This window comes from Calonectris borealis, chromosome 2 (genome assembly GCF_964195595.1).
Source record: "Calonectris borealis chromosome 2, bCalBor7.hap1.2, whole genome shotgun sequence".
In the NCBI taxonomy this organism is placed as follows: domain Eukaryota; kingdom Metazoa; phylum Chordata; class Aves; order Procellariiformes; family Procellariidae; genus Calonectris; species Calonectris borealis.
In genome coordinates this window covers 160115064-160138963 of record NC_134313.1, presented here as the reverse complement: position 1 = coordinate 160138963, position 23900 = coordinate 160115064, and the positions used below count along the sequence as shown (strand labels likewise).

The following is a 23900-nucleotide window of genomic DNA, read 5'->3' as shown; positions in this document are numbered from 1 at the left end:
AGCCTAAAGAAAAAATTCTATCACTGTGAAAATGAGCATTTTATTGTTTTTAACTAATCCCATCCCAAACTCCAAAATGAGGAGGTTGGGTACCCAACCAGACAGAGCATGCCTCACTGCTAAAGCTTCAGTCTCTGCCTTGATGTATTGCTGGAACTCTTCTTTTTCCAGTCTTAACAATTTGGCTGTAAGCTTTTCAAGTTCAATGAATTTCTGTGTCTGTTCAACGAATTTCAAGTCTGAATTTCTGTACCCAGTACATTTGTGATGTTAATAAATAAACTATGATCATAGCCACTGCACGCCCCTCTGTATTTAATATTTTGTTTGAAATGACAGGTGAAAGGAAGTGACAGGAACTGATAGGGATTAAATAAAAAATTAGGAAAATTAAATCTAGTATTCTTGATAAAAGAAGAATAAAAAAAAATGTTAGAAAATATAGGCCTTTACTAAAGTTAACATACATTTTTCAGGCAGATGATGACTTAGAAGTTTTCCTCGATGCAATTCTCCTAGAAAAGTAACAGGCAGAAGCCTGTTATTGCTGATTGTATCTACAGACTTAGCACAGCAGAGTGTACAGCCCAAGGGATATACATTTATTTTTCCATATGCACTGGAGCCAGTATTAGTGGACAAGGAGAGAGTTTCCATTTTATTGTGTATTTGTTAGCCAAAAAATAGGAGAAGGAAAAATCCTTATTCTGTATTTGCAAAGGGATTGGCAGAATAACTTCTTGTTCTTCACAGGCATCCCTAGTTTCTACTGTAACAGAATAAACTGTCATCCATTTGGTTTCTGAAGCATCAAATCATCTGCAAAACTACACTCGGGAGACTCACATTCTTGACTGACATTCATGTATTACTTTTAAGTCTGTTTTCAAACACATATCTTTCTGTCTGTAAGCACAATCTTGGATTAATGAAAAACATTCTTGTTTGGAGTTTGTAACACTCCTTGGCACTACTGAGCTTGTAAATCCAGCCAGCTGAAACTGGGTATTAAGATCTAAAGGTGGCAACTGCCACTCACTTACTACAGTGGAGCAAATTAATTTCTCTAAGATTATTATTGAATTGATCATTTGTTAAAATCCTTTAAAGTATATATCTGATTTAGAATAGTATGTTTCAATAAAATACGAAACAAGTAGGACCCTGGAATTTTACTTTTAGTATTGTAGCTTTTCAGTCCTATAAAATCGTTTGAGCATAATGTCTTTAAATAAAATAGAATATGCATACTGTTCAAAAAACATCTAAGAACAGGAAAATGAGAAAATAATGTGAATGCAGAGAAACTGCAAGACAGTGATGACAAATGATGCCTCTTTAGTGGAGTAATAGCAAGATGCTCCTAGTACCCTTTTCTACTGGTTGACTTCTGACAATAAGTTTTTGAGTCTAAACACATTGCCTGAGCACGTATCATTTAAACTGTCTTCATCTTGCTTCATTCTTGCTATTTAGTCCCTTACACTAGCTGCAATGTGAGATAACAAGATAAACATTTCTCAGTTACTTTGATGTGGCAGAAGTACTGTTTCCACCCAAACACCACTCCATCCCAAATGAGAGCAGTTTATGCAAGTGGAAGTATGGAGAAGGCAGCTGTGGAGGCATTTGCTAAATGGAGAATATGGGTAACACCACATTGACTGTTTGGAATAGTCAGCCCCAATTAAATAACTCTGAAATGTGTACAGCATGAAGCATGGAAGCCTGCCAGATAACTTTTCTAAAGCCAAAATTGTCAGGAGGAGATGCCAGGGAAGGTTTCTGACGTACTGAATTAACTGAAGCCATTCCCACTTTGAGAAGCAACTTCAGAACTTGCTCTCATAATACTGTTAACCTTATAGAAAGTATAATGTTGTAAGCGGTGAAAATGTTTGGAGTTAACATAGAAATTGATGAAAGACAGTGAATATGGCATGAAGACTGAGCGGACTTCCTGTTAAATCTAATGTGGTTAAACAATTGTTCCTTAAAACCTTTGCTGGATTTCCTGTCTTTCAAAAGTATATTCATGGCATCATCCTCACAACCAGGCTTTATTCTACTCTTCTTTTGTTCACTTTTCTTCTTCCTCTTAAAGACTTTCAACATCAGCCATACTCTGGGCTTTCTTTCATGCCATTACATAAGACAGTCGATGAGAGTTCTCAGCTTAGGTGTTCTGCTCTCCTTTGTTTTCCTGAAATTCAGCTTCTTTCAGAGTTTTCCTGTGTTCATCTCATTGACTATTTACACAGATGTCCTTCCTGAAGCCATTTGTTATTGCTGGTCACCCTTGTCACCATTCTCTGCGAGTCTTCCAGTCTTCTTACGTTCTCGAGCAGACCGAGGGCACTGTGTGAGTGAGTATGATGTAAGTACATCACACTTTTATTGAGAAACATCATGACTCTTTCACAACACCTATCCAAACAACTTGCAATGATCTATTTTCATTGTTGAATGGCAGGCAGCGTTGACTTCATTATTCAAAGATTTGAATCTTCAACTTCTATTTTTTCTAGAAGGTAACAGGAAATGTTGAGGCTTAACATGTGCGTATATTGAAAATTATGTTCTCATGAAGGTAGTGTTTATCACTCATCAGTGACCAATTTTACGTGACATTTCATTAGCTCCTCTTGCTCTATGAATGCACGCTCTACTTTGCAAGCAGTAAGTTTACATAGCATCCTAGCTGCCACAATGAACGTGCTGGTTGTAGTTCGATGCTCCAACAAGATACTTTACTTATCCAGCAGGAAAGGGTGAGTATCACTGCTTTTGTAGCTCCCTTTCACAGCTTAACTTCCCAGATGCAAAATGTAGTTGATCAAACAGCTGAAGAATCATCTAATTGGAGAAGTAAGTGGCTTCACACAGTACACACTGCAGAATCACTTGACCATTTTTGTCCTCATCCCTAAAACATGCTGTTTAAGAGAAAAAACATCTCTGGAAAGAGGCAGCAGATCCTAAACATGTGCACCCAGTAAGCCAAAAAAGGTCATTTGCAAAATGTTTCCCTATGTCTTACAATCCCTTTGTATCAAATCAGTAATAGAACCATTAAAAAAAAAAAGGAGAACGACTGTTCCTTTGCCTCAAACAGTGATTCTGGTCCACGTTTTATGATATACTGGACTTTTGCTGACTGACTAGTACTCCATTTTCTTAGTTCACAATTCATTTCCCAGTCTTTGCTAAGATCCAGCTGCAATTCAAGTCTGCCAATGAGCACTTGGATAACTTCCGTTTCCAGACCTAGGACTTCTTTGGAGAAGCACTGCTTTCTGGCACATGAGGTCTCAGCTGTCTACCAGATAGCTGTTTAAATGGAACATCCAGAGAATAGACTTTCATCTTCCTGTAAACACCAGGTGGCTTGTTTTGCTTTTATCTTTCAGCATATTTTCTTCACTCTGGACCATCCCCCATTCTCCAGCTCCTTTGAGGTACATGTATTCTCTTCATGCTGTACTTCTGTTGCATGCCCATTTCTTCCTATCATAAAACATCTTTTCTGTGAGTCCTTACCTTATGTCATTCCACACATACACCTGCTCTGCTTTCTCTTTAAACACTGTAGAATTCACTCTGATGAAGATGATAGGAAGTTCTCTCAAAATGATTTTCAGCAGGCACAGATTGAAAGGCAAGCCCAAGTGTTATGTGGACTCTTGAAATCTTGTGTAATCCAGTAATGCCCTAATTTTTCTGACTAAAATGTTAAAAATAAAGCAAGTGTATCTGAAATGTATTAATTTGCACTGTGACTGTTTTCAGAAATGGACATACAACCATAGTATATTATGTCCAAAGTTAATTACACAATCATCACAGCGAACAGGAATTTTATTATGCTACTCCAGTAATTCTAATGAGTTCCACATAGGAAAAGCCCCATGAAACATTCTCAAATGGTATTCTTTTGCAAATACTTCATGTTCAACATATATTTCAGTAGGCTACCAATTGAAGAAAGAAATACACAGCCATAGATTTTTATGGCTGCAATAATATCAGATTCTCAATTGCAGGGCTATCTATTTACACGCAAAATCAAATCTGCAATTAATTGAGAGGTATAATCAGATTTTTGCTTCCCCCAGGCTCATAAACAGGAGACATGTTAAAGAAAGAACAACATACAAATAAAAGCAACTTCTCATTTAATAGGAGGCAGATAAATTGTGAAGGTAACAAATTTTAATGGCCTTGGCATATGTTTAACATTTCTCCTACAGCACAATTTCTTTTCATTAAAACAAAATTCTTGCCTGTCTGTAACTAACAGTAAAGAATAACGGTTATACGCACTGCACAATGCTGAAATTATCTATAATTCATGCTTCAAAGTTTACTTACTATAATAGAAATTAAAATTGGTATTCGTATAACCCACCAGGGACCACCATGCTCATTTGTATCCCAGCAACTATAAAAATAAAGAGGGAAAATGATGTTGACGTTAATATCATGTGGCAAGCAAGACCTATGAGGAGAAAGAAGTATTTCTTATATACAAGTCAAAGCACACGAAAATAATGCCTGTTCTAGCCTAGAATTTGGCATTCAATCTTTTTCTGCTTTTGATTTTATTTCCCTGGTTTTAATATGCATATTCAAATCAGCTAAAACATCAGGCACACTAGACTGTACCATTAGACATCATGGAGGACGTTGGTCTTTAGGGAAACCAAGCTTTGTGTAAGGACACTTTTCCAATAAGCACTTAACATCAGCCTCTGCATAGCAGGAAGATCTAAAGCAACTGACAGATACAGTTGAAATTACATAATTCCTTGTGGGATATTTAGTTACAGATGGCTGGAACTGGTTTAGGAAAATGTGAGACTGAACCTGAAACTTTGTCTGAAAAACTCAAAATTTAATTTTCACTGTGGGCTCAGTACTTTTGGTCCAAATACTCTGATAAAAAGTGCTCTGAAAAAGTAATCTTAAGCAAGCACAATACCTTTCAGAGTTCCTCTAGCTGTGATCATGACAAAGGAAAAAGGAGTTAGCCTTCAGTTTACATGTTAGAGATCTTGCAAAGAAAACTTACAAATTATGTAGGACATGATTTTTTAGTTTAATTACAGAATCAATTGAAAAATATTAGTCAGGTTGCAAAAAAGGAGTGTGAAAAATATTTGACCCCCTAGCTAGGAATGCTCTCCCATTCCTTGGGGCCAGCAGGAGCAGCAAGTCTGATCTTGCTACAAAATTCTTATCATCTCAGTTCCCCTTCCCATGCCAGGAGCCAGGTGTAGCTCTAGTTAGTCACAGTTTTACCTGACTACATGCATCTTACATATGTTTACATCACATTGATTCACTTCTGGGAATGTAATTTAGATATACCCAAAGTTATCTAGATTTCAATCGTTTGAGCTGCTAGTTAGCAAATTAGAATGCCCAGCATCTTACTGCACTGTATTGCAGCACTGAACCCAAGGACCCTCACTGCTATTTTAAGTATTATTTTGACTTGTAAAACAGATAGCTCTGAATGTGGGTCTCAAGGGATAACGTTAGTCATAACCTATCTCTGTCCTCTCCTGCCTTTCGAGTTTTTCAAACAAACAGCAAGCATAAACAGCATGCTGAAGAGCTCCTAAACACCTGTCCCTTTATTGCTATACCTGAAATTTCAGTTCTGTGCTCGTCCCCTTCAGAACAGCAAACTACCTTTGTGTGAACACCACCATATCCAAGGCAAGGATTGTGTTGGCACAGTTGGAGGCTTTAAGCTTTCTCTTCCACACACACTTACCCAGTGTCCTCTAAAATGATCCGTGTCACTGTCCACGTAATAATGAATATGGTAGGAATTCCTGAAAAATCCCAAAGAGGTTTAGAGGGTGATCACAAAAATATGTCCACAAAAAAAAAAAGAGTTCATTCTGCTAGTAACCAATTATTTCCCAAATATACAGCATATAGTAAACAGTTTAGTGAATGGAGGGAGAGGCCCATCTGATGAGCTACGTGATGTAAGCAATGTATGACAAACAAAGACTGTAGGGAAGTGCGTTTATTTCTTATAAAAATGCAGCCATAACGACTAATACACAAAGAACATGCCTTTCTTAGATTTCTTTCAAGTTGTCAGAGTGACCTACAGGGAGATAGATACAAGTTACGCATGCCCAATGCACTTCCACGGACTACAATATAAAACTGAAGTGTAAACAATTTTATAAGGAACCATTCCCACACACTGGTTTATTCCCATTTCCCAGCAATACCTAAATGTTTTATGACCACCTATTACTGGAAGCTTTAAAGTGCTCCATATAAAGATCATTGCACTTTCTGGAAATGAAAGGAATACATGTATTTAAAACCAGATGGACAATATTATTGGGCTTTTCAAAAAGGCAAATAGCATCGCCTGTGGCTGTGCAGCTAAACTTTCTTTTGCCTCCCAAATTAGGACAGCCTGAATCATATGATTTGCAGTGGCAGTCCTTGCACCATCCTGTATCCTGAACAACCCCTGGGCATTGCGCAGATTGGCACAGGTCAGAGCCATGCCAAGGAGCAAGCTAGCAGTTATGTTTCAGCAGTTTTGTGCCCGCTCTCTCCCATAGTAGAGCGATTGTAACCTATGCTGGAGCTGAGGAACTAGTGAGTCTGAGGAGTCATCCAACAGAAACAGCATGACTACCTTGGTATGAAATACTGAACCTGACTAATACATACGTACAGAATCATAGAATCATTAAGGTTGGAAAAGACCTTTAAGATCATCGAGTCCAACCATCAACTCAACACCACCACGCCCACTAAACCATGTCCCTAAGCGCCTCATCTACACGTATTTTAAATACTTCCAGGGATGGTGACTCCACCACTTCCCTGGGCAGCCTGTTCCAAGGCCTGACCACTCTTTCAGTAAATAAATTTCTCCTAATATCCAATCTAAACCTCCCCTGGTGCAACTCGAGGCTGTTTCCTTTTGTCCTATCGCTTGTTACTTGGGAGAAGAGACCAACACCCACCTCACTACAACCTCCTTTCAGGTAGTTGGAGAGAGCGATGAGGTCTCCCCTCAGCCTCCTCTTCTCCAGACTAAACAACCACACTTCCCTCAGCTGCTCCTCATAAGACTTGTTCTCCAGATCCTTCACCAGCTTCGTTGCCCTTCTCTGGACATGCTCCAGCACCTCAAGGTCCTTCTTGTAGTGAGGGGCCCAAAACGGAAGACAGTATTTGAGGTGCAGCCTTACCAGTGCTGAGTACAGGGGCACGATCACCTCCCTCCTCCTGCTGGCCAGGATGCCATTGGCCTTCTTGGCCACCTGAGCACACTGCCGGCTCATGTTCAGCCGGCTGTCAACCAGCACCCCCAGGTCCTTTTCCTCCGGGCAGCTTTCCAGCCACTCTTCCCCAAGCCTGTAGCGTTGCATGGGGTTGTTGTGACCCAAGTGCAGGACCCGGCACTTGGCCTTGTTGAACCTCATACAGGTGGCCTCGGCCCATCGATCCAGCCTGTCCAGGTCCCTCTGCAGAGCCTTCCTACCCTCCAGCAGATCAACACTCCCGCCCAACTTGGTGTCATCTGCAAACTTACTGAGGGAGCACTCGATCCCCTCGTCCAGATCGTTGATAAAGATATTGAACAGGACCGGCCCCAGTACTGAGCCCTGGGGAACACTGCTTGTGACCGGCCACCAACTGGATTTAACTCCGTTGACCACAACTCTCTGGGCTCGGCCGTCCAGCCAGTTTTTTACCCAGCGAAGAGTGCACCTGTCTAAGCCGTGAGCCGCCAACTTCTCTATGAGAATGCTGTGGGAGACAGTGTCAAAGGCTTTACTGAAGTCCAGGTAGACCACATTCACAGCCTTTCCCTTATTCACTAAGCGGGTAAAAAATACAGAAAAATGAATATTATTGGAAGAAGTTTAAGTTCTTACCCCATCCAATCAGCAGGTAGATTGTGAAGTGTCTGTTGGGGGAGAATATTAGCACAAGGAGGATGTGGAGGTAAAGTCCTTCAACTAAGAGCCAGTAAAAGTTTGCCATAACACCATACTGAAAAAACACTAAAATAGCTTTGCAGCCCACCTGAAATATGAGAATAGGGATCAAAGTTGTTGCAGGAAAGATGCCATATTATTCTGTTATTAATATATCCTATAGGTCTTAACTCTCCATGTAATACTAGCAACCCAGGTCCAGCAGAAATTTTTTTTCTTCAGTCAAGCAAATTGAGACATTGTAAATGTTACTGTATATATAAAAAGTAAATGAACTGTAAAAAAATTATTTAGATGACTCTCATAGCAAATTCGCTCAGAAATTTTGAAAACTTCATAGCATAAATATTGTATGAGGTGGTGGTTATCAATAAATGCACACATTTGCAATAGTTAGTTAATGAATGGCTATTAGATGAAATGACCATCCACTAGGTGGCTAATAAATATATTAAAATTCCAGCTGGCTTCCTAATATAGTAAAAATTAACAAAGAAACTGCTTTATGGATTTTTCAAGGCTAAATGGGAAACTGGGTGAAAAATATAACTCTACATGATGAATACTCTAAGTAGACTTAGAAGAAAAAGTTGACTGGACTTTTAAAAATTATGTTTTCCCTTTAGAAAATGCTTTAGTGTTTCTTAATTAAAACACATGTATCATATGTAAAACATATGTATCATAAAATGAAGTCCCAATATACTTATAGTCTGTGTGCTGCTCTTCAGAATTAATTTTCAGATGTCTGTGCTACTGATGTTCCACAGTGCTGGCTGCTGCTACTTTGGTACTTCCCAGCAGGAATCTGGGATGTGAGAATTGAACATAAAAATGTTTCTGCTGAGACTGAGCTGAGAAATGTGATGATATGGTGAATGTAACAGACTAAACAAAATGGACTAAATAAAACTTCTAGTTTCTTCCTGCTTTACTCCCTTCCCCATTTTAAATACCCTTCATACCTCCACTGTTTACATTAAAATTCCAAGTACACCAAATATACCTAAGTAGGTAACTTACTCATTCCTCTGTCTAAACATAGGTGTCTATTATGAAGTGAGATGCCCTCAGGGACCCCAGTCACCAGCTGCTAAGCCAGAAGGGCATAGACTTCCTAGAGATACTTCTTTGTGTCCATCAGCCCCTTGTGGTGTCTCAGATATCTCAGTGCATCCCAAGTAACACACATGTTTATATTTATGCCTGTGTAGATGCCTGTACAGACAAATAGGAGCCCAAAGGCTTGAATTCATTTCACCTAATTTTAGCTGCCTACAAGTGATGTTTCTGGTGAAAGCTAGCCACCTACCAGACAACTAGCTCCTTATTCAGCTCATGAAGAAAGACAGGCATGTCCAGAGAAAGTCTTAAAGCAGATGAGAAAGTGAGAAGTGAGAAAGACAGAAGCCCACATTATGGTGAGGATCTGCTACAGGCCAGGAAGACCGAGTGGATGAGGTCCTCTATAGATAGATAGGAGCAGCCTCATGTTCACAAGCCCTGGTCCTCATGGGGGCTTCAACCACTCAGTATCTGTTGGAGGGACAACACGGCAGGGCATAAGCAATCCGGGATGTTTCTGGAATGAATCAATGATAACTTCCTTCTCCAAGTGATAGAGGAGCCAATGAGGAGAAGTGCTATGCTGGGCCTTGTTCTCACCAAGAAGGAGGGGCTTGTGAGGAATGTGAAGCTCAAGGACTGCAGTGACATGAAATGGTGGAGTTCAAGATCCTTAGGGCACTGAGGAGAGCACACAGCAAGCTCACTAACCTGGACTTCAGGAGAGCAGACCGGCCTCTTGAAGGATCTGCTTGGTAGAGTGCCATGGGATAAAGCCTTGGAGGGAAGAGGGCCCCAAGAAAGCTGGTTAATATTCAAGGATCACCTCCTCCAAGCTCAGGAGCGATGCGTCCCAATAAAGAAGAAGTCAGGCAAAAACACCAGAAGGCCTGCATGGATGAACAAGGAGTTCCTGAACAAACTCAAACACAGAAAGGAAGCCTACAGAGGGTGGAAGCAAGGACAGGTATCCTGGGAGGAATACAGAGAAATTGTCCGAGCAGCCAGGGATCAGGTTAGGAAAGCTAAAGCCCTGATAGAATTAAATCTGGCCAGGGACACCAAGGGCAACAAGAAAAGCTTCTATAGGTACGTCAGGGATAAAAGGAAGACTAGGGAAGATGTGGGCCCTCTCCAGAATGAAAGGGATATGGAGAAGGCTGAGGTACTCAATCACTTTTTGCCTCAGTCTTCACTGGCAAGTACTCAAGCCTCACCGCCCAAGCTGCAGAAGGCAAAGGCAGGGACCGGGAGAATGAAGAGCCGCGCACTGCAGGAGAAGATCAGGTTCGAGACCATCTAAGGAACCTGAAGGTGCACAAGTCCATGGGACCCGATGAGATCCATCCATGGGTCCTGAGCAAACTGGTGAATGAAGTTGCTAAGCCACTATCCATCATATTTGAGAAGTCATGGCAGTCTGGTGAAATTCCCGCTGACTGGAAAAGGGGAAACATAACCCCCATTTTTAAAAAGGGAAAAAAGGAAGACCCAGGCCAGTAAGTCAGTCAGTCTCACCTCTGTGCCTGGGAAGATCATGGAACAGATCCTCCTGGAAGCTATGCTAAGGCACATGGAGGACAGGGAGGTGATTCAAGACAGCCAGCACAGCTTCACCAAGGGCAAGTCCTGTCTGACCAACCTAGTGGCCTTCTATGATGGAGTGACTACATCAGTGGACATGGGAAGAGCTACAGATGTCATCTATCTGGACCTCTGTAAGGCCTTTGACACAGTCCCCCACAACATCCTTCTCTCTAAACTGGAGAGGTATGGATTTGATCCACTGTCCGATGGATGAGGAATTGGTTGGATGGACGCATCCAGAGGGTAGGTAGTGGTCAACAGCTCAATATCCAGATGGAGGTCAGTGACGAGTGGTGTCCCTCAGGGGTCCATACTGGGACCAGTACTGTTTAATGTCTTCATCAATGACATAGACAGTGGGATCAAGAGCACCTTCAGCAAGTTTGCAGATGACACCAAGCTGAGTGGTGTGGTTGACACGCCTGAGGGATGGGATGCCATCCAGAGGGACCTGGACAAGCTCGAGAAGTGGGCCTATGTGATCCTCATGAGGTTCAACAAGGCCAAATGCAAGGTCCTGCACCTGGGTCAGGGCAACCGCCGGCATCAATACAGGCTGGGGGAGGAAGGGATTGAGAGCAGCCCTGCCAAGAAGGACTTGGGGATACTGGTGAATGAAAAGCTGGACATGAACTGACAATGTGCGCTTGCAACCCAGAAGGCCAACCGTACCCTGGGCTGCATCAAAAGAAGTGTGGCCAGCAGGTCGAGGGAGGTGATTCTGCTCCTCTACTCTGCTCTGGTGAGACCCCATCTGCAGTGCTGCGTCCAGCTCTGGAGCCCTCAGCACAAGAAAGACATGGACCATTGGAGCGGGTCCAGAGGAGGGCATGGAACGCCTCTCCTATGAAGAAAGGCTGAGAGAGTTGGGGTTGTTCAGTCTGGAGAAGAGAAGGCTTCAGGGAGACCTTATTGCAGCCTTTCAGTACTTAAAGGGGGCTTAAAAGAAAGATGGGGACAAACTTTTTAGTAGGGCCCGTTGCGATAGGACAAGGACTAAAGGTTTTAAACTAAAAGAGGGTAGATTTAGACTAGATATAAGAAAGAAATTTTTTATGATGAGGGTGGTGAAACACTGGCACAGAAAGGTGGTAGATGCCCCATCCCTGGAAACTTTCAAGGTCAGGTTGGACAGGGCTCTGAGCAACCTGATCTAGTTGGAGATGTCCCTGCCCACGGCAGGGGGGTTGGACTACATGACCTTTAAAGGTCCCTTCCAATTCAAACTATTCTATGATTCTATGATTCAAACAGCTTAGTTCAGTCATCTCGTTTGGTAAGCCTAATCTTACCTCTGGACTTTGTACACTGAAGGAATATCCATTGCAGATCAGTAATCGGCCAGAAAATTTAACATGGAGAAAACTAAACATTTCAAAATGCAAGTTGAAATTTGCAAGTGAAATGTTATGACTACTTACAACCAGATTAGCAGTCAAAGTCTAAAATTTTTGTAATCTCTTTTAAAATCCAGTACTCCCCTGTCTTATATTCTCAATTTACATACCAGAACCCTGCATCAAAATATTTTCCCTTCCTCCTGCAGCTAATCTTGTATCAGGTGTATTTCCAAACGCTGAACAGTGAAAGTATCTGTCAGTAAAGAGTTAGCCAAAATTATGGCTCCGTGTCATTCAGATCCAGGACCTAGTTACACTGCATTTTGAATTGTGTGCTTTTAGATGTCTGTGCGTGCAGCAGAACTGTGGAATATCACACACATGTGACAAAAGCGATAAACCCCACATGCTGGTACGTAAGAAAGGTAGCATCCAGCCAATGCAAGACAAAACAGCCTTGCCAAGCTAGTGTCAGATCATCCCACATATAATGCAACAGAAATTACTCAACAGTTCACAAAACTGGACATATTAAAATAGGAACGCATGAGGCTTTGCAGCCAAGAATAACTGGAGAATAAAAGAAATTGCAGAAATCAAGCAGTATTTTGACAGTCCATTGACTAATCTTTCAAGGACCTAAGAACTTTTGATTACCCCTGGCAGTCTGCCTACTAACTTCTTTGTCTACTTTGGGTCCACTAACTCAGAGCCTATTTGTCTTCATTAGAAATATCCCTGATTACGAATTCATACATACAGCTTGGTAGTCACTGCTAAGAACTTTATGATTTGGGACAATATGGCTTCATCAATATAAAAATATCTTCCTTCCATTTTTTTCTCACAAGCTTAAACTGTAGTAAATTAAATTCAGAAGGTATTCAGCAATATTTGTAGAGTTCTTCTGCAACACTTTTGCCTGAAACAATGGAGGCAGAGAATGGGGAATATCATATAATGGTCAGTCTTTTAACAGCAAGACTTGAGATTTTTTTAACCCCTGTGCATGAAAATGCAGTAAACATATTAGCTTGCCAAGAATGCAGATGACAACACTTCTGTCATAGCCAGAAAGTAGAGAGTTAATAAAGACAACTCCTGCAAATATTTAATTCCCTGACTCATTTCTCTCCCTCCATTGATACCTGTCCAATTCCTGGACTCCTGATAAAGCTGCTGGAACATTTCCAGACGAGCTGCCTTTAATCGTTCCCAGCTGATGGCACTCCTGTTTGTCTTAAACTCTCCGAGCTGATTAAGACAGTGGCCATATTTATTCTGAGCTATAGCTGGTCATGATTTGTTTCGGCAGATGACATGTTGTCCCTTCATGGACATGCAAAACAACATTAACTTCTCTTACTTGTGCTGCAACCTTCTTTCTTTGGCTACTTCTAATAGACCTTTTTGCTGAATTGTCTACATTGACAGTTTGGTATTCCTAAATATTTAAAAGGATTGGGAGGAAAATTTAGTGACACAACAGTATTATACAGAGTAGAAAATGAGGTTTATTACCCATGAGGTTTGATCCTCTGGACAGTGAGCTGTGTTGGAGCTGGAATAGAGAATATCATCCTTGACTAAAACAGAGATTGCTCTTAGAATGAAAGAGAGGAACAGGTTCAGATGGATGTAGTTCCGAGTACAATGAAGTTTTCTAAGAAGAGATTTAAAAACAGGCATTTTAGATTTCAAGACAGAAAGCTCTTGAACAGACTTCTATTACTCGCCGGTTGTTTCTTAGTAATATGAACCTTGAGGAAGAGCCTACCCTTTCCTCCTCTGTCATATTGTCAGTGCTGCCTTGCTGTTTTCTTTTATCATCATCACCACCATCATCATCATCATCATTATAGGCTGTCCAAAATATACAAATAAAGTATCTCTTACTCCTTTTCAGTATCACAGACCAAAAATCCCAGTGGTATTTCTCCCACACTTTAACATAAGTTGACAATAAACATAGATCATTATATCCTTCTGTGTGTGCACTCATCCCAGTGTTTTTCTTCCAAATAAAACTTTGATTATCCCGGATATATTTCAGACATGCTTTCACCATGCTTTCTGGTTTAATTTTTTATTTAACTGTTGCATTTTGCTACATAGTGGCTTTTCATCCTATGACGTGAGTGTATGCAGAAACAATTAAAAAATGCATTCAAAACATTAGATCGCCTATCCTTTCTATCCAGTGAGATGTAAAACTTCTCTTCTTTAGTCCAGCAGCCATGCGAAAGCCTGACAAACAAATGAAAAATGAAATATTCCAAGTAAGTGAATAAGTGCTCAGGAGAAGCAAGTTATAAGTTGAGGGCTTTTCACTTAAAAGACATTCCCTTCAAGATCTTCCCATTTAACAGATTTTTTTAATAGCAAATCCCCAGAAACCAAACTGCTAAGAGGTTTTTTTGGTCAAAATCAGCACCTTGAACCACACCTGGAAATAAGCCAGAAGCCAGGGCATTTTAGCAAGTACGAGCAATGAAAGAATGAAGATGCAATAGGATGTTATGGTGGTGTGCAGTGGCAGCTCCCAAGTAGTCTTCACGTTTTGATTTTTACCAAAGAATACTAAATAATCCATTCTGAAAGTACTAAAGCAAGGACAGATACAGTGAGTGTAGGGAAATAAATAACAGATCCATCTTGCTAGCTCCCAGTTTGACAAATGACATAATACCAGGCTGAACTTAAAGCAGTTGTCAAAAATCCAGTGATTTCCGAGACTATGCATGTACTTTGCTTAAACAGGTTCTGAGAAAAACTGAGATACCGCTATTACGTTGGACTGCAGTGTACGTTCCTATGGAGTTCAGAGATACATGCAAGCTGCAAATGGGAGGAAAATATTTTTCTTGAGTAACTAATTTAGTTGAATAGTTCTTCATCCCATTCAGTAGCTGAAATAATAAATATTGGATGTATACAAGGCTGTCAAACCAACATTTGGGAAGTAGTGGGCAAGAAAGTATTTTTATTTGGTATATATATGATGATTCAGAATAACAAAGAAATGCTGTTCTTTAACAATGAAACAAAAGCTATCATGCTTATTCCTTTCATATGACTACCTCATGATACAAAACTACCATGTGAGGAACAGCTATAGACAGTTGATGCACGTGAGAGCACATCTTACAGAAATGATGGAGATTCATATTTTTCTCCTTGGTAAGAAACACGTATCAGAGAAACTGACTTTTTTTTGAAGGTTTTGTTATACAGGAGTAACCCTGAAAGAAGTATAGTAACATCTATAGTAAGATCTAGAATGTCAGTGTTACATAGAAATATGCACTTCTACAATTTATTTTCACTCAGTTGGAACAAACCAACCTTTTAAAAAATATCTGAAAAATACTATTTATTTTCAATCATTTTGATTTCCACTTTTCAAAAACTTTATGATATATTAAAACTTAGAGATTCAAAATGAAGAAATAGAAACTTGCATTCTAAGAAGGGTAAAGCAACTTCTTTTGACTAAATCAAAATTATTAGCTTTGCTGTTTATAAATTACGTTTGCAGAAGCAAGAATGTGCCTGACAAATTGGCAACCTCCAACAGGAAAATATCGTGCTGGAAAGTTACCAGTCAGCTTTAATTATAATAAGTACATAGAGTATTATGGGGGGAGTGGCACCATAGCAACTTGAAAAATGCTGTCAGCTTACTCTGGCAAGGCGTTTACAGATATTCACGTTTTATGTCTTTGTTTTGAGATTCAAGGATTAGCCAGATATAAAATCCTTTCCTTTTACAATGCTTCTAAATATGTCCTTTTCAGATATTAATAATGGGAACCCATATAATGTTTCTGTAAAGATTAAAATCAAATGCAGTTCTTTGGAAGAAATGCAAAACAGGATATTGCAACTGCATGGAAACTTTCAGAAACAATTCTCCTTTTCCCACCCAACAGTTCTGCCTTTCATGTATTTATAGCTGATGCTGTGAACAACTGCAAAGCCCTGAGGCTATATCTATCTGTTCTGCCAGACAGTACATAACAATATATAATGGACTGCAGAAGTCAAGTCGTAACACTTAAAAAAGAATTTTCACTTCCTTGTCATGAACACATTACCTACAATTAAATTAAACTCCACATTATTCCATGTTTTCTTTCATTAAAAATACTGCACATATTCAGGATTAAATGCAGTATAATTTGAAGCATACATATACAAATCCAGCAATGCACAATTTTAATAATCTCTTGTGTTACTAATATCCAGAGTTCAAATCCTAATCCTGCTGGATGAAGTCAGTATTTTGACAACCCTACTGCATTAGGAACTTCTGATTTTTAACTCACTACTTAACTACCAAATCTCCTTTAGATAGTTTCACTTAGAAGAGTTGTTCTTTGCTCTCTTTTTTAAACACAGCAAGGTGAAAGTTAACTGGTTACATTCAAAGGTGAATGCATTTCAGGGGTGAGTGACTGATCTTCATAAACAGTATATTGACATTCTCTATAAAGAATCCTGGGACCCTTCAGGGTCAAGTATGTTTCTTGGATAGGAGGTGTTACCAGCCGAGTAGCGAGAAGTTAAAACTTACAGAAACATTCTTATTTTCCAAACTCTGAACTTAAAAATGACCATAATGACTTGCCATAGGAATAGTTCATCAGAGGAATGAGGATCTGACAAACAACATGCTGTCCTCTACATATTACATGTACTTCTTTTCTACCAAATCTGACAGATGCATTTTCTTGGTGCAGAGTGGAATGGAAAAATTGTGTGAAGTTTATAATGGAGAATATAAAGGCCATTCCATTAGACAGGTAGAAGTGATATATAAAGGCATGAAGGTGGAGAGACTGAGAAAAGCTATGATACTGATAATACCATTCTGCAATTTCTTTTACCAGTTGGAGATTTCAGTCTCAAAAAACTCCCAGAAATTAGGCAACATAAACAGACAGTACTGCTTTTCCTAACACTGCCTACCAAAAACATTGCATACCCAGCACTATCCTTCAGCACAATTATCCTTTACAACCCCACTGGAGACTCCTCAGTATCCCTGGAGACCAATCAGAAGCTTCCACAAAATTTGGCTGCCCACTTGTCCAGTGTTGAGACCAGCATCCTACTAATTTTCAAGAGCAATTCAAGGTGTCGATTTTAATATTCAAATAGAATATGCTTTATATAATCCATTCCTAAATGACTATTCTTTCTTACATGGGCTGTAATGTCTGTAAATTTGTAAAGTGCTTTGAAATTTTTTAATACGACTGGTGCTAGCAAAAACCAAGGTAGCATTACATTATTATCAGCTGTTTAATTGAGAAAAGTGTAAAGCCAATGCATTTTCTAAGTATCTGAGCAATCAGACAACAGTTAAAACCATCTTATCATTGTTCATATTTACTCATGAAAAATACATACCTGAAAAGGCAAAGAATTATACTTCCTGTTGTAAGAGCAATCAGAGATACACTGTGTCCAAGGGTATAAATTGCCTTCACTCTTACATAGAAGTTGACCTGCACAGAAAAATATATATGCAGAAATCACTGACTCATATGTAAAATTGACTGTGAAATGATATAATTTTCCATTAAATAGCTCTGAAGGCTAAATAAATAGCATTATTTTCATTCTTTGCTCTACAGTACGTGATAAGAATGTTATATCTTTATTCCAATGTATTTTTGCAATGCAACATCTCAAGCCAATTGACCTCAGTAGAAAATTCAGCCTCAGGAACTCAAAACTTAGACACACAAGCTGGTACAATTTCAGCTGATTATTCCATGTCAATGAGGTCAAAGAAAATATCAGATTCGTCAACTTCCATAAACACAATCAAACTGGGAAGAATGAGCCACAGTTTAAAAGAATGGATTATCTCTGAGAGAGAGAATCTCTCTCAGTCCTTCTGCTGCAGTGTACTTTGTAATGCATTTATACATGAGTTTAATTTTAAAGACATGTTTAAGTCTCATTAATTTCCTAATCTAAATGTTCAAATACTTTATTAAATTGTGACCCAAACAACCCTTTCTCTCTTTAGTAAAGTTATTTGCTAAAACTTGGAAAGGAAATTCTTCAACAAAAGAAAAGCAGACTGAAGTACAGAGTCCGCTGATTAACTGCAGTTATCCATAAATCTACCAGCTACATATTACATTAAACCTGAATTCTGAATGACAACATCAAGAAAAATAATGCTAAATATTCTCAGAATTAAGCTACTTCTTCATTTATGCCTACAACAAAGTCATTAGGCTGACATTATTTTTCACTGAAGCTAGATAAAATATTAAAATTGTAAAGTTTTTTACTATGTTATGAAATTAGCAGTGTAGAATGTGCTATGTATAACAGACAGAATTTCAATATTTAGTGCACAAGGTTATATCACTCACCTTCTCAAACAATGTTTGTAAAAAGTAGCAAGGAAGCAATACTTTTAAATAAACTAAGATAGCAAAAGGAAAAGCAAATCACTTAATGTATTTATTTTTATAGCATTTAAAAGGCCAAGTAAAGAGGTAACTTTAGCAATCCCAATTAATGATGAAATTAGCTGGACATTCACTTAGCAAATATTATACAGATATGGAAAAGACTAAATGAAATGTTAAATTAAATGAAGAATCTTGAAACTGCACTATCGTAGATATGGTTAAAGGGGAAAAATAAGGGAAACATAACTGCCATAAATCTTAAGTGTATTCATAGCAACTGTCATGCTTGTTAGGAGCTAAAAGTGGTGTACAAGGTGTCACAGGAAACAGAAATCTCTTTTTTTAATTACAGAAGTAAGTTGTGATGGCCTTTTTGACAACAGTCCTGACATTTTAATGTTTTATTTGCTTTATATAATATTCATTTACCGCAGAGATAAAGAAGGAAAATATGGACTTAATGAACTTTCCAGTGACATTAGAATGACCATAAGAAAGTCCTTCAGTTAAAATCCTGAATAAATATTGCCTTTTTTTTTTTTTTAAATTGGTGTCCCTGGGTGGTTAAAATGGTAAAAACTAAAGTATTACTTTATTGCTCTCTATAGAGTCTGCTGTATATTTGCAGAGCCCCATTGCATTCCTAGGGACTCTCTATGAGAGTAAATCGTAGGTTCTATTTCACCTGGCGTTAGGTATCTACACTGCAAATATAAACATCTAAGGCAATGTAGGGTCTCTCCATAGGGCCTTCTAGGAAGCACTTCTAGTATATATATAAGCAGTCAACATGGATTTCATTGGATATATTTCTACAGGCAATGAAGAGGCCCCACAGTGACTAATTCAAGTGTAGCTACGCAGAGTGTACAAATGCTTGCACTTAGATGGATGCCCCAAAAAGATTCTGGTTTTCCACATGAATCCTGTGTTTGCTAAATAGGACTCTAAGTAGTCCAATGTTTCTTGAACAATGTTTCTGAAATTAAACAATGAAAACATTGTTTTCAAATACAATTCTAAAAATATTTTTTTCAAAATTAACATAATTTCACATAAAATCAGTTCTGAAGAACTGCCCTTCAATTCCCTCCTAGAATGGTAGAATTATACTCCCCAGGTTGGCTCATTTTTGGACAGCTCTAAAAACTATGGCTACAGACAAGCACTGACGAGCATCCCTATGCTTCTTTAATTTGGCTTCTGTCACAGCAAAAGGAACATCAGCCAGTCTCCAGGCAATTTTCTGGGAATAGAGTGATAAACAGTTTCTCAGCAGCAATTACAACAGCTCATGGCACCAAGAACACTGCAAATACTTTGGACACCCTCCTTCATTCATTCAACCTGACTTGCTCTGCAAAATCATGGAAAAAGGATGCTCCGATAAATGACTTAACAATTTGGCAGCCTCATGTCCCCATCATTAGTATTCTGGAAGAAAATGAATTTTATTTCCTGACCTTGTGCATCTTGGGAGTTGCAAATATAGTGTAAAGCTTAGAAATGATGCACAGCAGTTCCATAGTATGTTCTATTTGTTATCAACATGTTGGCATTTGCAGACCCCACTAAAACACATTTCTGCTGAGTGTACAAATAAGAAGCCTGAACGGTCTCTAAATCAAAAATTCTTAACATCCACCATGTAAATTTGAGGGAGATAAACGTCATTTGCAAAAGAAGTTGCAATGACAATGAATCTGCGTTGTTTAAATACTGAGTGGAAGTTTTCCTGTTCACATTCACGGAAAAAAATTATTAGCAGAGATACCCTTTTAATAGTAACAGTGATATTCAACATCACATTACTGCAGAGCAGAGACAGGAGTCTCCCCAGGTATGCTAAAGCCATGCACACAACACCTGGTAAGAGTGCACACAGGGACAACTTTACACAACTTGGGAACTACCAAGTAGCTTAACAAATCCTACCACGTTAAAGTAAACATTGGCCTCCTGTAATTTGTATTTGTTAATAACCTTCAAAAGGAAAGACTTAAACCAGGACTTCTGACGTAAATTGTGTCCTGGCCCTTCACAGTGCCCAGCAGAAATGACTTCTTCCCTCCTATTCAGGTTTCTCATTGTGCTAAAAAATCTTAAAGCAGCTGTAAGGTCCCTTTCTGCTGCTGAACAGCTGAAGTGTGCTATGAGTTGGGATAAAATCTGCTCCAAAGACAGTCTTAGGTTTGCCTTCGGAGCAGAAATAACTCTGAGACAAGAAGTGTGTGAGTTTGACACATGCCAACTCACGCATTTGCTGTTAAACAGATGACTAAACTGACCCAACTGTATACTTTTCTGTAAGTACCATGGTCTCTATACTCCAGACTTAAGATTAGTTCCCTCTGGCTAGAAATTAAACTTCCTCCTGTCACCTCCTTGCTTCATTCAAAAACTCTCTTGTGGTGACTTTCTCACTGCTGACACCTGGGTTAGGCCTTTGTACTGGTTTTGGCTGGGATAGAGTTGATTTTCTTCATAGCAGCTCATAGGATTTGTGTTGAAAACAGTGTTGATAACACAGGGATGTTTTAGCTATTGCTGAGCAGTGGTTAAACAGAGTCAAGGTCTTTTCTGCTTCTCATGCTGCCCCGACAGCGAATAGGCTGGGGGTGCACAAGAAGCTGGGAGGGGACACAGCTGGGACAGCTGACCCCAGCTGACCAAAGGGATATCCCATACCATAGGACGCTGTGCTCAGCAATGCTAAGCATTGCTGGGGGAAGGAGGAGGAAGGGGGGGACGTTCGGAGCGATGGCGTTTGTCTTCCCAAGTCACCGTTACACATGATGGAGCCCTGCTGTCCTGGAGATGGCTGAACACCTGCCTGCCGATGGGAAGTAGTGAATGAATTCCTTGTTTTGCTTTGTTTGCACACGCAGCTTTTGCTTTACCTATTAAACTGTCTTTACGTGAACCCACAAGTTTTCTCAGTTTTACCCTTCCAATTCTCTCCCTCAACCCGCTGTAGGGGAGTGAGAGAGCGACTGTGTGAGGCTGAGCTGCTGGCCGGGGTTAACCCACAACAGCCTTGAATCCCTTTTTCTGCAGATCTTGTAAAGAACTCTGCACACATATGATACACAGGACTTATTAGGAAGCTGACAGTACTAGAAACATTGTTATTTTGATGCAGGGATCCCTAAAAATATTTGAATTAATAAAATACATTTAGCTTACAATAAAGATATTAGCAACTTTGATTATATAACTCTGTTGCTAGTTATTACTTATCCCATATTTACATGAGAGATCAAAAAGTCTGGCAACTATAAGAAGTAATTTCAACTTGCACATTTCCTTTCAACAATATAAAGTAGCTATTCTTGAACATGTTTGACATTCTTGAGAACTCATTACTCAAGTCCTTGGCTTCTACCTGACACTGAATATAACATTAGTTTCTTAAAAATGAGTCATAATATCCTTTACTATTAATTCATCCAAAGTGTTTCTGTATCTACTGCAGGGAGTGGATTTCAAAGACTGTACTATGACAATATGTCTTTATTGTTCTGAGTGACTAATCCAGGCTGTACAACATACACAAACACAAACATACTACACATCTTACTATCACATATAATGATTCAGTTAAGCTGTATCAGCACCTTTACATTTAATATCTTAAACGTCTTAAATCACAGTCAGTCAAAAGTGTGCATTCTGCTCATCAGTATAGAATACCTCAACTCGTTGATATTCATTCTCTCCTTTCAAATACATAAAGGAAAACCAAATAGAGAATAACACAATTCTAGCTATAAAATATCTAAGCAATAAAACCCCATTATCAAATTGCCTTTTTTTTGCTGGCCAGAGTAAATAAAGTTTACAAACTCACTACACTGAAATGAACATGCCAGATTTAGCACCAGCTGATTTCAGATCAGTACATGAGATAAGAACAGCTTTGCTGGCTATCATGGATGATAACTTATTACCAAGTAAGAGAGGACAGAGATCTGTTCTCATCTGCCAAGATCCCACTTGCAACATTTTACATTACTAAAAGGTTTGCCGAACTTTTCTGACTTTCATAGCAACACACATACTAGCTCCCCTCCTTACACAGCCAGAGATACTGATTACAGAATCAAGACCTGAAAAAATGCAGTCAAGAGAGACATTCAGTTCACCCTTAAGTAGACATCACCGTTTGGTCAACACAAGTTCCACTGACATAATGAACAAACCGCGCCTACTTGCCTAAATGTAGTTATCTAGTACTACTTGAGATGTCCTAGGGTATCCAAGACATCTGCATAGCAGATGTGACAAAGGACCTCTTTGCTGTAATGGCAGTGGCGAGTCAAATGGCACTAGATACCTACGTTTAAGCAATCACACCAAGCCCTGTTTCCACACACTAGTGATTAGACACCTACACCTCAAGTAAATACCTAACTTCAGGAATTTTGATTTGCAAGTTAAATTTCAGCCTTCCAGGTTTTAAAACATGTGGTAAGTATGTGAATGTAAACGACTGGAAAGAATTTGATGTGGTTGACTGTGTTGGCACAGACATGACTGAAAGACCCATGAAATTTGTTCCAGTACCTGCTCTGATGTTCTGAACGCAGCCGAGTCAGTGCCCACCAGATAAGAAAACCTGACGCATAAGGTGAAAGGTTTCACATTCAGCTTCTACTCTGAATAGGAAAGAATAAATCTCTTCTCTTCTAATCACTTCTCCTGATGCAATTATTTGCAATTCAACAAGTTCACTGCTTATAAAACAGTCACCACTTGTGTTATCATATAATCCTCTCATCTATGTATTGTATTTTTATGATGTTAATAATCCTTTAAAAGGCCCCAGAGTACCAGATCTAGACAGAGATTGTATATTCTCCTTAATTTTTGTCTTGCCTTGGAAGTTTTTGTTTAGGAAATATGTAAATTGTTTGGTGCCAAATATATTCAATTTATATCTATGTTTAGTCTGCATTGCCTTTGCTCACTTTTCCTATATTTTTGCCCATTTTCATTTCAGAATGAATTGCAACTGCTCCTACATTCTTTTCCTCCCCTCATTCCTGTCCTAGACACAGCACCCATCATACTTTCATAAATTAACAACACAGAATCAACTGATTTACAGACTCTAATGGTCCCTACAGTTTTTAGATGGCATGCATTAAGATTTTTATAGGAATGATTCTGGACCAGAAGTCATTATTGGGAAATTGCAGTCAGACCAACGTTCCCATGGGAAAGCCTTGATTCTGCTTATACGTTCTGCATTGCTTCATGTCAAGAATAATTTGAACTTAATATATCTTTTACTTCCCCTTTTCTTGGAATCCACTACACTGAGTAACAACACTGAAATTTATCTGGTTTATGTAATCTGAGTATTTTTCCATTTTTTGTGGAATAATTTTTTTTGAGATCTCTATAAAGTTGATTTTATGACAAGCAATTTTGCCTTCCTGTAAATGTTTTCCATGCCCAGGAATGCAGAG

The 23900-nt window shown here is 39.1% G+C and overlaps 1 protein-coding gene across 1 annotated transcript in view; it reads right to left on the bottom strand.

Moving 5' to 3' along the window:
* The window catches only part of VIPR2 (vasoactive intestinal peptide receptor 2), a 60138-nt gene that overhangs the window by 7947 nt on the left and 28291 nt on the right, over nucleotides 1-23900 (bottom strand). The window contains exons 5-9 of the mRNA XM_075140872.1: nucleotides 17402-17499; nucleotides 13508-13649; nucleotides 7932-8082; nucleotides 5783-5843; nucleotides 4372-4441 (exon numbers count right to left, since the gene is read on the bottom strand). Of these exons, the coding sequence (XP_074996973.1) occupies nucleotides 4372-4441; nucleotides 5783-5843; nucleotides 7932-8082; nucleotides 13508-13649; nucleotides 17402-17499 (522 nt within the window). The remainder of the gene's footprint in view (nucleotides 1-4371; nucleotides 4442-5782; nucleotides 5844-7931; nucleotides 8083-13507; nucleotides 13650-17401; nucleotides 17500-23900) is intronic.